Source organism: Misgurnus anguillicaudatus, chromosome 19, assembly GCF_027580225.2.
Source record: "Misgurnus anguillicaudatus chromosome 19, ASM2758022v2, whole genome shotgun sequence".
NCBI lineage: Eukaryota > Metazoa > Chordata > Actinopteri > Cypriniformes > Cobitidae > Misgurnus > Misgurnus anguillicaudatus.
In genome coordinates, this window is record NC_073355.2 from 44,186,722 (window position 1) to 44,202,333 (window position 15,612).

At 38.0% G+C, this 15,612-nt stretch overlaps 1 protein-coding gene across 1 annotated transcript in view; it reads right to left on the bottom strand.

Annotated features, from left to right (window-relative positions):
* Positions 1 to 15,612, bottom strand: part of LOC129436645 (phospholipid-transporting ATPase ABCA3) — a 56,904-nt gene that overhangs the window by 2,434 nt on the left and 38,858 nt on the right. The window contains exons 17-30 of the mRNA XM_055194881.2: positions 13,193 to 13,291; positions 12,635 to 12,833; positions 12,244 to 12,553; positions 11,890 to 12,160; positions 8,196 to 8,400; positions 7,894 to 8,113; positions 7,482 to 7,640; positions 5,216 to 5,376; positions 4,989 to 5,123; positions 4,309 to 4,503; positions 2,447 to 2,634; positions 2,154 to 2,324; positions 1,867 to 2,063; positions 1,717 to 1,790 (exon numbers count right to left, since the gene is read on the bottom strand). Of these exons, the coding sequence (XP_055050856.2) occupies positions 1,717 to 1,790; positions 1,867 to 2,063; positions 2,154 to 2,324; positions 2,447 to 2,634; positions 4,309 to 4,503; positions 4,989 to 5,123; positions 5,216 to 5,376; positions 7,482 to 7,640; positions 7,894 to 8,113; positions 8,196 to 8,400; positions 11,890 to 12,160; positions 12,244 to 12,553; positions 12,635 to 12,833; positions 13,193 to 13,291 (2,584 nt within the window). The remainder of the gene's footprint in view (positions 1 to 1,716; positions 1,791 to 1,866; positions 2,064 to 2,153; positions 2,325 to 2,446; positions 2,635 to 4,308; positions 4,504 to 4,988; positions 5,124 to 5,215; positions 5,377 to 7,481; positions 7,641 to 7,893; positions 8,114 to 8,195; positions 8,401 to 11,889; positions 12,161 to 12,243; positions 12,554 to 12,634; positions 12,834 to 13,192; positions 13,292 to 15,612) is intronic.

The following is a 15,612-nucleotide window of genomic DNA, read 5'->3' on the forward strand; positions in this document are numbered from 1 at the left end:
AATTTGTATGTGCACACCCAAACTTACCCTACTAAAAACGCCTGGAGGACATCGAATGCCAGCTGTTTTTTTAGCCGAGCTTTTTAGCTGTGATACTTGAGCTATGAGCTGGTTGGTTGTTGTGATATTTGTCCCGCCCCTTCTCCGCTGTGATTGGACGGCCTTGTGAGAACTGACATTGACGAACGGAGCATTTTACCTAAAGTTGAATCTCTCTACGCTCAGTGCCGAGCGCGGAAAAACCGCTGAACGCCGGCTTATTTGAAAAACGGCGAGTTTTCATTGGAATCAATTGAAAACATGATTTTAGCGTGTGTGATTTATGCGTGTGCGGGTACGGGTCGGGTAACGGGCCAAATATTAACGGGTCCAGGCGGGTGCGGATTTAATTTTGATATTATCACGGGTGACGGGTCGGATCTGGTGCTGAACTTTACGGGTACGGGCGGAAGCGGGTCTCCAAAAATGGACCCGTGCAGGACTCTGTTCTGAATTATCTTATATTTTCAGATTTTATATTTTTATTTCAGTTTTAGTTTTTATTTTAGTTTTTATGTTCATTTTAGTCTAACTTTTAGTAACTTTTTAGTAGTCTTTTTTAGTTTTTATTAAAAATTTCACAATGATATTGCTATTTAAGTTTCAAAATGTATTTTTATTTCAGTTTCAGTTTTAGTTTTTATTTTAATTTTTACACATTTAAATTTTATTAATATTCTGAATTATTTTATATTTTTAGATTCTATGTTAATTTTAGTCTAATTTTTTGTTTGTTTGTTTTTTTGCTATGGGATTTAGTCATTTATTTTTAAAATAAAAAAATTCACAATGATATTGCTATTTAAGTTTCAAAATGTATTTTTATTTAAGTTTTAGTTTTTACAAATTTAAATTTTATTAATATTCTGAATCATCTTATATTTTTAGATTTTATATTTCAGATTTAGTTTTTATTTTAGTTTTTACACATTTAAATTGTATTAATATTCTGAATTATCTTATATTTTTAGATTTTATGTTCATTTTAGTCTAATTTTTTGTAACTTTGCTATGAGTTTTTTTTTTGGTTAAAAATCTCACAATGATACTGCAATTTAAGTTTCAAAATGTATTTTTATTTTAGTATTTATTTTATTTCAGTTGTAGTTTTATTTTTGTTTCAGTTAATAATTTTAGTGCCTCAACTTAAACTTACTTTCAGTTTTTGCTTAGGCAACATTTTTAAATTCTTTTTACTTCAAGTTTTTAACTACTTATACTTAGGCCCATGATTTGAATTAAATTTCATTTATAATAGTTTTAGTTTTAGTTAGTTTTACTTAACAGTAATAACCCTGATAGGTTGTAGATCATTTGGTTATTGCATGCTTAGATGTTTTTCAAATGTTTTTCATCATTTGCCCCTAAAATTTATTGTCAAGGTTTTTTTGTACATTTTGTACAAATTGTTGTATAGTTGTCAAATACTTAAAACCCAAACTAAAAAAAGAACATCAGTATGAGTATCCATATAAATGCCAAAATAAATGTACTTTTAAGTCAATTTTGACCTCACATTTAACAAAATTGGGACATTTTCCACAATTTCTATGTTTTCTGTCCTGAGCTTTCCTGAATTGATACTTATGCTCAATACACACATTGCACAAATACACATACAAACAAATACAATGCGAGTATGTGATCATCAGAATGATTGTGGTGCATGAGACGTACCTGTGCCCAGGTGAGGGTTTTATCAGTTAAGTGATAGTGAACCATTCCCAGATGTGCATCCTTCAATAAACTTCCTGCAAGAGTCATAAAACAAGTGGTTAAGAACACTGACCTGTTTTTATCATAAACACAAACCGGCTCTTAAAATACCTGGAAAAGTGCTTTCAATAAAGTCTTTAAAGAGCTGAAGATCCATTTCCCCTAAATCTCCCTCCATGTGAACCTTTGCCAGTAGTGTGTAACCACTCCCAAATTTACTCTTCAAGTGCTGCGGGCTGCCCAGACACTTAAACTGACCGTTTACCATGACAGCCAACCGCGTACACAACGCCTCACACTCCTCCATACTGCAAAGAGGGAAGAGAGAGAGCGTAACTACCCGCTTATTTGCATTTCATATGCAGATATTTGAATGTGGCAGATGATGCGTGACTGACCTGTGTGATGTTATGATGATGGCTTTGCCAGACTCTCTGGTGCGTGTAATTGCGTCCCATAGCAGGCGGCGGGCCACAGGGTCCATGCCAGTCGACGGCTCATCCAGAAAAATCACAGGCGGCCCTCCGATCAGAGCCATGCCTGCACTCAACTTCCTCTTATTACCACCGCTGGGCAGAAGAAAACCAAACAAAATCTCATCCAACATATCAAAATCTTCTTCCACCTATCCATCATATTACAGCATTTATTCATCTGATTTTACATCCTCTCTCCAGACTCATTTTTATACCTGTAGCTGCGGACGAGTTTGTCAGCGTGGGGTTCGATCAGCAGTGAACGCAGGACGTTTTCGACGCACGCTGACACATATTTCTCTGGAATGCCTCTTAATCGGGCGTACATGCTCAAGGTCTCACGTCCCGTCATGTGATCCAACACAGCGTCAAACTGAGGACAATAGCCAATCCTCTGCTGAACCTGTGGACACGCAACAAAGAAAGGACACATTTATCACTGAGCCCAGCCTTCTTTTGTAATAAATGTTTAATGCTGCAATCTAAACTTCTTTCAGCAAAAATAAACAAAAATCTAATGTTGAGAAATTACATAAAAATTGATGTATAGTAACAAATCTACTCTAATGACATCAGATTTATCTGCGCAGAATAATGGGGGAAGCACACCGCATGTACAAAAAATTACTTCACAAATACCTGCAATTTCATGTTTCAAATAGAGAAGGCAGTAGAGAGGCAAAAGTTACGGATTGCAGCTTAAATGCATCAAGTTTTTGGTAAATTTGTAGCAGAACATTTTCTTTATATTATAATATAATAAACTAATAACTAAAAATCATGATAATAAAAAATAATACTCATAAAACAAACATCATAACTAGATAGTAAAGTTTGAAGACAAACTTTATGTTGGCTTGACAAAGCCTGGTCTGAATGTTTAAAGCAGTTTGAAGTTTGACAGGTTTCACGTGGAATTTTTAGTAATATAGCTTGTTGTTAGCATGTTTTAATATAAAGATAGCATGATTTAACACGAAGTTAACATGATTTAACATAAAGCTAGCATGAGTTAGCATGAAGCTATTATGATATTAGTATGATTTAGCATTAAGGCTAACATGATTTAACATGAAGCTAGCATGATGTTAGAATGATTTTACATCAAGGCTAACATGATTTAACACGAAGTTAACATGATTTAACATAAAGCTAGCATGATTTAGCATGAATCTATCATGATTTTAGTATGATTTAACATTAAGGCTAACATGATTTAACATGAAGCTAGCATGATTTAACAAAGCTTTCATGATTTAGCATGAAGCTATCATGATGTTAGTATGATTTAGCATTAAGGCTAAATGATTTAACACAAAGTTAGCATGATTTAACATAAAGCTAGCATGATTTAGCATGAAGCTATCATGATGATAGTATGATTTAACATGAAAGTTAACATGATCTAACATAAAGCTAGCATGATTTAACATGAAGTTATCATGATGTTAGTATGATTTAACATTAAGGCTAACATGATTTAACATAAAGCTAACATGCTTTAGCATGAAGCTAGCATAATTTAACATGAAGACATCATGATGTTAGTATGATTTAGCATTAAGGCTAACGTGATTTAACATGAAGCTAGCATTATTTAACAAAGCTAGCATGATTTAGCATAAAGCTAACATGATGATAGTATGATTTAGCATTAAAGCTAACATGATTTACCATAAAGTTAGCATAATGTAACATAAAGCTAGCATGATTTAGCATATAGCTATCATGATGATAGTATGATTTAGCATTAAAGCTAACATGATTTGACATGAAGTTAGCATGATTTAACACAAAGTTAGCATGATTTAGCATGAAGCTATCATGATGTTAGTATGATTTAGCATTAAGGCTAACATGATTTGACATGAAGTTAGCATGATTTAACACAAAGTTAGCATGATTTAGCATAAAGCTACCATGATGATAGTATGATTTAGCATTAAGGCTAACATGATTAACACAAAGTTAGCCCGATTTAACACGAAACTAGCATGATTTAACATGAAGCTACCATGTCAAGCCAACATAATTACAATAATAATCATCCCAATCATCAAAAGAATAAACATCAGACCTTTTTCACATCTCGGAGGATGCTGTAACCATCGATAAAGGCATCTCCTGATGTTACGCTTTCATCTCCAGTCAACATTTTAAAGGTTGTGGTCTTTCCTGCACCATTAAACCCCAGCAAACCGAAACACTCGCCCTTTCCGACTGCCAGGGACAATCGGTCCACAGCCAACAGCGACGGTCCACCCGAGTACACCTGATGTAACATATGTCAAAGATTTTAAACTCTGGCAAAAATGAAAACTAGTGGTCTACCGATGTTTTTTCTTTTTCTTTTGGCCTATATTGATAAAGCATTGTGGCCAATATTAAACCGATGTAACGAGAAAGTAATTACGGCAAATCTCCCATTTGCTGTAATGACACTCTTGTTATATCAGTCTAATATCGATTAATTGGCCACATAGTTTAAGCAATCTCTAGTTTTCAGAATTCAGAAACTAAAGAACATTTATTGTACAGAAAATGTATAAATACAGGCTTAAAAATATTGCAAAATATTTAATTATATGAAAAATCTGCTATCAGAAACGGTCGAAAAATTTTATATTGGTGCATGAAACTCACACTGATGACACAAACATATTCAATGTACTGTAAAAGGAGACTTGTGAGAGCGTGTGAAAGCACAACCAAGTGTCTACAAATGTAAACAAAAACATCAGTAAGATGACCCTGTACCTTACTAAGCTCCTGCAGGATAAGTGGGCTGCCCACCATGGACTCGACCACCGGCTGACACTCTAAAATTCTCTTCCTCTCCTCCGCGACGTCTCTGTCCTCAGGCTGAAGACCTTCTTCTACCAGCAGCAGGCCCTGACAATCACACACATTCATGACTGTGAGCTCCTGCAGAAACCCAAACCTTTCAAAACACACCGGACGTCCATCTTCCCTTCCTCTCTCACCTTCTTGTGTCTCCTGCAGAGGTTGAGGAGCGTGTGAACGCACTGGAGCTCGATGAGGAAGAGGAGGATGATGAACACCACACCCTGCAGGGACATAGCTACCAGGAATCGACCCACACCGGGCTCCTCCATGGAAAAGTAGTTGACTTGATATGTAATGTCTGCAAATAACCGGCAAAAACCGTCATGAGAACAACAAGGCGGCAATACTTCCATGAAAACTCTTGTGCTAGCACTGTTAGCTGTATCTCGAATACATTTGTGGTGATAATAATGGATATACAAGTATGAGACTTGCAATCTGCTATCATCTGAGACCTTGACCATCACAGCCATGATAATAAACACCCAAAACGCACTTTTAGTCACATGAACACCCAAATAACTGAACAAAAACCCGCCAAAGATGGTTAAGCTGGTCTCCCAACCTGGTTTTGGCTGGGTAAACTGGTGTAGCAGCCTGGTTTCTAAAGTGCTTTTGGACACTTTTTATCTGGTTTTAGCTGGTTAGGCTGGGAGACCAGCTGACCCACCAGCTTGACCAGGCTGAAAGCTTGGCCAGCTTGGCTAAACTGATTGGCTGGTTTTAGCTGGTTTAAGCCTGGAAAGGCTGGTTAAGCTGGTCTTCAAGCCTGTGGCTGGTTGCATAAACTGCTTAGACTAGTCATACAAAGTTAGTCATCTAAGTTTTTCTTCAAGACTGCTCATAACTTTTTACAGTCAGTTATAAAAAGGTAGATTGGTCTAAGGATAGGACTGTTTAGTTCGAACTATTTGCTAGTTTGTCAGATTAGTTCTTATAACACAGTCTTAACTAAGTGGCTATGGTTATGCAACTGAACAGTGGTTTTAGCTGGGTAAGCCGATCTAGCAGACTGGTTTTATGGAGGTTTTGGACACTTTTTACCTGGCCTAACTGGTCAGGCTGAAAGGCAACTTGACCCACCTTCTTAAACCAGCTTGACCAGGCTGATTTTAGCTGGTTTAAAAAGGAAGTAGCTGGTTTAAGCCTGGCAAAACTGGTTAAGCTGGTCCTCCAGCCTGTGACCGGTTGCATAAACTGCTTAGATTAATCATACAAAGTTAGTCATCAAATTTTTCCTTCAAGACTGCTCATAACTTTTTAAAGTCAGTTATAAAAAGGTAGATTGGTCTAAGGATAGGACCATTTAGTCCTAACTATTTCCTAGTTTGTCAGATTAGTTTTTATAACACAGTCTTAACTAAATGGCTATGCTTATGTGACTGTGCACTGGATTTAGCTGGGTAAGCTGTGGGCAGTTGCATAAACATAGCCGTGACGTTAACACTGTGTCTTAAGAATGATTCTGACTAACTAGCAATTAGTTAGTGCTAATCAGGGTTATTATTTGGATTTAAATTAGACCAATCTACATTTCTATGTAACATACTTAAAACAGATATGATCAGTCTTGAAGAAAAAAGATCATGACTAACTTTTAAGACTAGTCTTAAAGTTTTATGCAACCGGCCAGTGGTCTAGAAGGCTGGTTTTAGAGGAGTTTTGGACATTTTTAGCTGGTCGGGCTAGGAGACCAGCTTAATCAGATTGACCAGGCTGGAAGCTTGGTCAGCTTGGCTAAACTGGTTGGGTGGTCTTAGCTGGAAGTAGCTGATTTAAGCCTGGCAAATCTGTTTAAGTTGGTCTTCCAGCTTGTGGTCGGTTGCATAAACTACTTAGACTAGTCATAAAAAGTTAGTCATCTAATATGTTCTTCAAGACTGCTCATAACTTCAAAGTCAGTTATAAAAAGGTCTGTTTAGTCCTAACTATTTGCCAGTTTGTGAAATTCGTTCTTAAAACACAGTCTTAACTTAGTGGCTATGCTTATGTAACTTGGCACTGGTATTAGCTGGGTAAGCTGGTCTAGCAGGCTGGTTTTAAAGTGGTTTTGAACACTTTTCTTGGCAGGTCAGGTTGCGAAACCAGCTTGGCTAAGCTTTTTTGGCTGGTCTTAGCTAGTTTAAGATGGAAGTCACTGGTCCTCACAGTCATAGCTGGTCTTCCAGCCTAACCAGCTAAGATCAACTTGACTAGCTTAGAAATGAGCCAAAACCCCTCTAAAACCAACCTGCTACACCAGCTAAACCTGTCTGGGAGAACAGCAAAAATCAGCCAACCATTTTGTTTTTAGCTGTTGTTTTTTCAGTAGGAAATGTGGTCGTCTTGCATGTAAACAGTCCTTAACTCCTCATATTTTAGATCGGGGGGGTTTCTTTGAGGTGATGTGACACAGACACTTACTATAATACTTGCAGATGTACTCTGCTAACTTGCTGGAAGTGCAGAAGGTGATGACCTCATAGTTCTGGTAGAACTGGCTGAAGGACATTCCCAGACAGTAGTTCGGGAAGAGCAGGAAGACTTTATCCAGGAGATGAGAGAGATCTTGCAATTTCAGCTCTGGGAGAAGATGATCATAAGATTCAATGACTGAAGGCAACAGATGGTTAGACTAAGAAGCAGCATTTGCAAAATAATGTACGAAAGCAAGTGACACATGCTTGTGTAACCTGATGTCATAGTACACAAGTAAACAGAGTATCTTTGCAAAATAATGAATAACCGTCCATCAAATAAGATTAAAATCTGTATTATTACAAATCGGAAAGCGAAAAACATTTGGAAACTCTAAGAAGGTAAGCGGGTGTCTCACCAGGTATGCTCAAGATGACGACGGCGAGGAACGTGGCCGTGCCGCTGATCATGTTGAAGATGGTGAGGCGTGTGTACGCGGTGGCGGCCGTGGAGAACAGGAAGCTGAGCAGATACATGAGAGGAATCACAGCCCACCCATACAAGAGCAACAACAGCAGAACATCCACCAGGTGATTTTCAGCCACAAACGCGTCCACTGAAAACCCCCGAAACACAACCTGAGGGACCACAAAACACGTCCGTGACTTCATTTTTATCTGGTTTGGTTATGATGAAACTGAAGTTTAAGTTAAGACTGACCAGCATGAGCAAACAGGGCAACAGGAAGTTGACGAGGTCCCACAGCAGGGCAGAAAACCAGAAGTTGGAGAGGTAAACACCGCTGACCTTCTGCACGTGCGTGGACTTCACCGAACGCTCGGACACCAGGAGCAGAGCAAAGGTGCTGGCTAATGATGCCATACCGTACATGAGGTTTATGGCGATGGCGAAACCTGTCGAACCCCTGTGGAGTAAAATGAAGCGAAAACACAAAGTTAACAAGAATTTATGCTGAATTAAAACATTTCACTAGCCTACAACTACATAAAGCCTAAACTGACTTGAAGGATTGATGTTTCCCTTACTAGCTGTTTAAAGATGCCAAAAAAATACATTGATATAGTATGTTACAATGTTCTCTGATATCTACATAGAAATGATCCAGAGACGGTTTTACATGTCCATTAATTTATTAGGATTTACCTTTAATATGAAGTGGTCTATTATTACCTTATTTGGAAGGTCATGAATAATTATATTGAGCTCTGCTCTGATTGGCTGTTTCTCAGAGCGGCTCATTTCAGTAGCTCTGTGTGTGTGTGCAACAAACCTTTTTGTGAAATGATCAATTATTCGGAGATTGGAAATGGATGTTTCTAAGTGGTAAACGTCAATAGTAGAACTTCTGCCTAAACGTTAGCATATAGCATTAACTAGCATATAGCGCCAACTCTGCAGTCACAGCTTTGTTTTTAGCATTGTAATAACATTGTACTTAATTTAATGTGAAATTTAATGTTGGGGGCGTACATCTCGACTGTAACGTCACAGTCGGTGTTATGAGATTGGTCTGTTTTCCAGTGGTCTTTAGCTTGCACGAGGTTTATATAAGGAGGAGGAAACAATGGTGTTTGAGGCTCACGATATGTCATTACCATGTACAGAGCTCTTGTTGTTCACCTATAGCAGGGGTCTCCAACATTTTTATGAGCAAGGGCTACCACAATGGATAAAACAATCTGGAGGGCTACTTTTTGATATAGTCTACTTCAAACTTTTTTGTTTTACTTGCTAATTTTAATTAGCAAGGGCACCACGTTGGTGACCCCTGACCTACAGTGTTGGGGGTAACGCATTACAAGTAACATGCATTCCGTATTAATATTACTTTTCTGAAGCAACGAGTAAAGTAATGCATTACTTTTTAAATGTACACATTAATATTTAAGTTACTTTTTTTAAAATAGTAATGCAAGTTACTTTTTTTGTTTAATTAATTCGATGAGTATTTGGTTTAATGTGGGAACAGTTTGAGCCAGAAAATGAGATGGCAGGCCAGAGCTCAACATTTTTGTGATGAAATATGCAATTTCTGAATGCAGAACTTTTCAGTCATAAAAACACCTGCAAGGCCTGAAAGAGATCAAGCTTCAGTCAAGAAAAAGTAACGCAAAAGTAACTTAAAAGTAACGTATGCATTACTTTCATGAAAAGTAACTAAGTAACACAATTAGTCCATTTTTTTAAGAGTAACTTAATATTGTAATGCATTACTTTTAAAAGTAACTTTCCCCAACACTGTTGACCTATGCCTAGCTAAATACAGTTTTACATTCTACGGCACCTTTAACACAACTCACTTTTTTAAACTTCATGTCGGGTACAATAAAATAACAGGATAAATCTTTAAGCAAGTGCATCAATTTATGCAAATATGTTTTTTGTTTTAATTTTTTTGAAACAGAGGGAATCAGGTTGGTATAGGCATTTTCAAAATAATAGTGAAAAGCTATAATAACTTTACATAAAGCATTATTGTATTGCATATAATATATATATATATATATATATATATATATATATATATATATATATATATATATATATATATATATATATATATATATCGTAAAAAAATTAGTAAAATCAATTTAACTTAAAATATATTTACAATCAGACATTAGCAGATGCTTTTATTCAGAGACTTACAAAAGTGGGAAAAACGACAACCTCACTGCTTTAATATAACTTTACATAACTTGAAATATTAAAATTATTTAGCTATTGCAAACCATTGCAATATGCTTAGAGCAATATGCACATTTGCGATATTTCGTTTCATCTTGCCATCCTAGAAGTTTAACTTTTCCCCGCCATTGACAAGTTATCTCGTCTATAAAGAAAAAACATTTGCATAATAGCATAAAAAAAGTGTTTCTGAAGAATTTTACCATGATTATCCACAAGATGACACACTGACCCAATTTATGAAAAACTGAAGCCAAAACGTTATTTACTGATTTTAAACTCTGTGTATGTTTTAAAAATACCCATATTTAAAGGATTAGTCCATTTTCTTAAAAAAAAATCCAGATAATTTACCAGATGGCGAGTCACAGGACCGGAGATAGACAAGAAGTTGTGGTTTAAAAGTGCATATTTTAAATTTTTCTTGTCAAGAATGACAATCGTTTCGCTAGATGAGACCTTTATGTCATGGTCTTGCCAGACCTTTGTACTAAATTCAGGTCTGAGTGTATCTGGCAAGACCATGACAGTACTATGTTCTGTGTGGGGACACGTGGAGTCATATTGTGTGTGTGGCTTCCATGTGTTCCCAGTGTCTTGTCGCTGTCATGGTCTTGCCAGACCTTTGTGTAAGATTCAGGTCTGATCTCAGAGGGCAAGATCATGGCAGCATTGTGTTTTGTGTGGGGACACGTGTAGTCACATCATGTGTTGGTGTCACGTGTACCCAGTGTCTTGTCACTTTTACCCTGCTCCCTTATGTGCTCTCGTCTGGAGTAATTAGTTATGTTTACCTGTTCCCCATTTGTGTGGTGTCTATATTATGCCCTCTTGTTCTCTGTCGTGTGCTCGTTCGTTCGTCTTGATTCAGTGTGTTTTGTTCCCGTCATCCGGGTTACCTGAATCTTTCTCAGAGTCTTCTGTTATTTTTGTATCCCGTGTTTGTTCCTGGTTTTGTGTCACATCTTTAGTGTTATTATCTGTTTTACCCCCACGTGGGTTTTTGTGTTTGTTTAATAAACCTTCAGTTTATTATTTACGTCGTGTCTGCGTTTGGGTTCTCTCTTTGTTTAATGTACCGTGACACTTTATGCCTCGTTTGGGATCGTTTAGAGTCCTTTGAAACTGCAATTTAAACTGCATTTAAACTGTTAAGTGTTGGGGTCCATTAAAGTCCATTAAAATGAGAAAAATCCTGAAATTTTTCCTCAAAAAACATAATTCTTCTCGACAGAACAAAGAAAGACATCAACATTTTGGATGACATGGTGGTGAGTAAATTATCTGGATTTTTTTTTAAGAAAATTGACTAATCCTTTGCACTAACATATCTTAAAACACATCAGTGCCCTTTGTTTTGCCAAAAAATGCACACAAGTGATGTTTTTAGTAAGGCATGTTTGTTAAAACTAGTTATATTTCCTAATTAAACTAAGGTCTAGTCTAGGCTTAAGCTAATCCCTGTCCGGTAAACCACCCCTAAGAGTTTATAAGCAGAGAAAAAATATAGTTTTTCCCGTTTTGTTTATTGTTTGTTTGAAAGCAGAGGGTCTGTTCTTTCATTTGATATATTTATATGTTTATATATTTTAGAAGAAAATTTTCCTGGAACGCATTTTGTGAAAATCACAAAAAAAATGCTGGCGGGGAATGAGTTAATACTGAAACCTAAATCTAAATATTATTCGGGAAAGGAGACACTCACTCCGATAGCTGGCTTTGGGCGTTTTCAGACATATTGCGTGGCATTGGGTAATTTCCGGTTAGGATGGAGGCGTTGGGTCCAGCCAGCTGTTTGTAAAGAGCGTTGTCGATCAGCATGAGAGCCGTGGCGGAGGTGTGATAGCCCTGATTGTTGAAATAGCCGATCATCTCGGTGTGAGTCCTGGATTTGCTGAGAGCGGCACCCACCACGCAACGTTCATTGAAAGCTCCGCCCTCTCTCATAGAATTGTACAGCACATAATCTGAAAAATCTGATAATACAAACAAATAAAACAATGGTGTTTAGCCCTAGCAACTACTGTGTGCATGCCAGAATATGTTAAGTGCACTTTACCTGTTATATTAATGTCAGCTATTGCATTCTGGGATGGCAGCTGCGCTGCGTAAACCTCAGCCAGGGATGCGGCCAGCGGTCCGGCATCGACATCCAGAGCCACAGGTACGCGGGTAGTGCCGTACATAGCCAAAGGCAGACGCAGCTGCGGGGCATTGTGGCCCCCGGGAAGAGTGCGGGCCACCACAAGTGCCAACACGATGAAAATGAGCGGCACCAAAAACTGAGCCACCATCACTTTCCAATTCCTCCAGCTGTAGAGCGCCCTCTTCAGGAACATGGCATAAAACTGCTGCATGTACAGTCGAGCCTGAGGATACAATTGAGCATATTTTAAAGTCATTTTGGACGCACAAAGCGCAGTTCGTGTTCAGTAAAAACATCAGCTCACCCCCGTGTTCAGTTTGATGTTGGAGCAGTCTTCGGAAATCAAAGTGCCGCTGTCAGTAAAATCCGTCACGTCAGTCATACCGCTAACACTGCTGGAGTCGTCCGTCGTCCAGTCATGTGACCTGCGTTCATGCTGATACTGCAGAGGCGGAAGCTGGATGGCCTGAATATCCAAACTGGAGTCCACGAGCTTGCCGACCCTGATATATACATATGCAAATGCACACAGATATGAACTCAGACACATCTCAGGACACATATGGCTTACTTGACATATGCCAATTTCTGCTGTTAATAAATTTTTTTAAAGGGGATGTATAATGCTATTTTATACATTCTGACTTATTAACACCATTAAACAATTAGATTCTCATGCTAAACATGAGCAAAGAGTTAAAAGAATAGTTGGACTCATGACTGAGTATTTCTGTGCCGAGTAAACTAGGACAAGGTTGTATAAGCCTCAAAAAGTTTTGGGGCCTTTATGAAGTCATAAGGGTGAACGTCCTTGTATGGGATTTGTACCATCTCAAAGGATTAGGGACTTTTCTATGAATACCTGAGAAAAACCTCCTCCATGGTCGTGACTGACGCTCCATAGCTGGCGATGCCCAACTCCTCTCGATTCATCTCCAACTCGGCAAACAGCAGCTCAAATCTGCAGAGAGATTTCAGAGCAAATAAAAGCTTATTATTAGCTGAATTTTATGAGATGAAATCCTTTTGTTGACAGTTCTCAGTAAAAGAAGATTGTCTGTGTGTGTTTATAGAAAAGACCTTCATCACCACGCATCAGACTATTGGTTAAATTTAGTCTGTCTGTGCTACAGCACTATTACTCAGACTTCACCAAGTTATGTTTATCATATCAGCATTTAGGCTGGATAATATGTAATATTTACATATTTTGCTTTCTTTAATTTCTGCCATTTGTGTTTGCATAATCACAATCTTGAGTATTCACAATAAGTTAATAAAATCCTTACACATCTGCGCAGAACTAATAAAAGATCTTTTCCACTGCATGGTACGGCTAGGTTCGGCTCAGTTCGCTTTACTTTGGCTCGGTTTGCATTTTCCCTGCAGTTTAGTACCGCTTCAAAGTGGGTGGGAATTTAGATTTATCGTTATAGTTGGGGCGTCTCTACTGTCGTGACATCATCATAAACTCAACACAGACAAACGCACAACACAGGAGCAATGGAGCATATATATGACATGCTGTTCTTGATTCATGTGGAAGTTTTTCGCTGCTAAAAAGGGAGTTTACATTACTTGGTTTTTGCTTGATGGTGCACAAGGGTAAGCTTATCTTAAATTTAGCAATGACGCTGGTAATGACGATTCTCCATCAGTGATCTGCAGTCAATCTCTACTATTGGTATATATATATGGCAGAAAATTAAAAAAATGCCTGCAGCTTTCAAAGGCGACGTGTGGAAGCACTTTGGCTTTAAGAAAAAAATTCATCTTTTTTTCACATAAAAAAGTATTGCAATGTATCGCAACGCACAGCGTATTGTATCGTATCGTGATACATTGTATCATGCCCCATGTATTGTGATATGTATTGTATCGTGAGGCCCTTGCCAATACCTAGCCCTAGCGGTCACACTACACTTTTCGTTCCAATGACTTCCATTCATACGCATGCGAATGCATCAGACTGAAAACACAAGTTTGTGGGAAGATATTTCAAATTTCGCTGCGTACCAAAGTTTAAGGCCACTCTGACATGCCAATTCGTATCACATGAACTTCATTCACACTGCACTTTGGTCCCAGAAAAATTTCTGTAGAATAGACAAAGAGGATGCTGTGCGAACGTAAATGTTCTGGGATCAATCCTGTAATAATATTAATAATATTAAATACTAATAATATTACCGTAACATTCCCGGAAAGCATTCTTTGAGAACAAGACGCAGAAACAATGCCCTAAGGGGCATGCCGTAGTGAGGACGTGCGTGTCATCACAACCAGAAATTCTGGTTTAGCTCTTTAAAATGTGGGATTTACATGCAGATTAACATTCACGACGAGAAATGTCGGCAAACTGGACTGATGCATCAGGGAATGATAAATGAAAGACAAAAAACAATGCTTTAAGGGGCGTGCCTTAGTGAGGACGTGCGTGTCATCGCAACCAGAAATTATGGTTCAGCTCTTTAAAATGAGGGATTTACATGCAGATTAAAGCTCACGTAACACACGCTGTTTCTGCATTTCTGATATTAATCTGGAGTACCTATAAAGTAGTATGACATCCTTTATATCTCCGAAGAGTCTTTAGTTTAATCAGATTTATAAAAGAAAGATTAGCTTTACCGAATCTTTCCGATAACGTACGAAAAAATGAAGGAGGAGTTATACCGCGGAAGGAGCGAGTACGAGTCATGCAACACTATACAACACTTATAACTTATGATTCACTACATGTTCGTGTCATTTATATAATATGCACGCGCCTATTTCCAACATAAGACAGAAGTCTGTCTTACCGCGTGCAACTCATGACCCGGTTGGGAAAATCCAGCGCATTAAACACACACGCAAGACTCCGCTACTACCCCGGATAATAAACTATATCCATTGTTTCCATAAGGCTGGATTTCTTCTCCTTACATCCACAAACACACTTCTTCTTTCGTGCCATTGTTGAGTTTTGAAATTAAACAAAGCTGTATCGCTTGATAAGATGTTTGCAAGTCTCCCGCTGATTGACGGGTGGGCGGGGATTTCCGGGGGAAGTGCCCATATAAAGAAGTGATACGTATAGAAAGCCTGAAACGTCAGTTGGACCAGTAATCGAAAAAAACTAGCCGAAACTTGTACGAACCCTGGCGAAGTGCATTCGGCACAGAAATACTCTGTAACACGCCCTAATGCTTTTTTGACACTTTGCCTACGTTTAGCATGAGGAAACGACTCTATAACTGTGTTAATAAGTCAGAATGCATGAAATACCATTGAACCCCC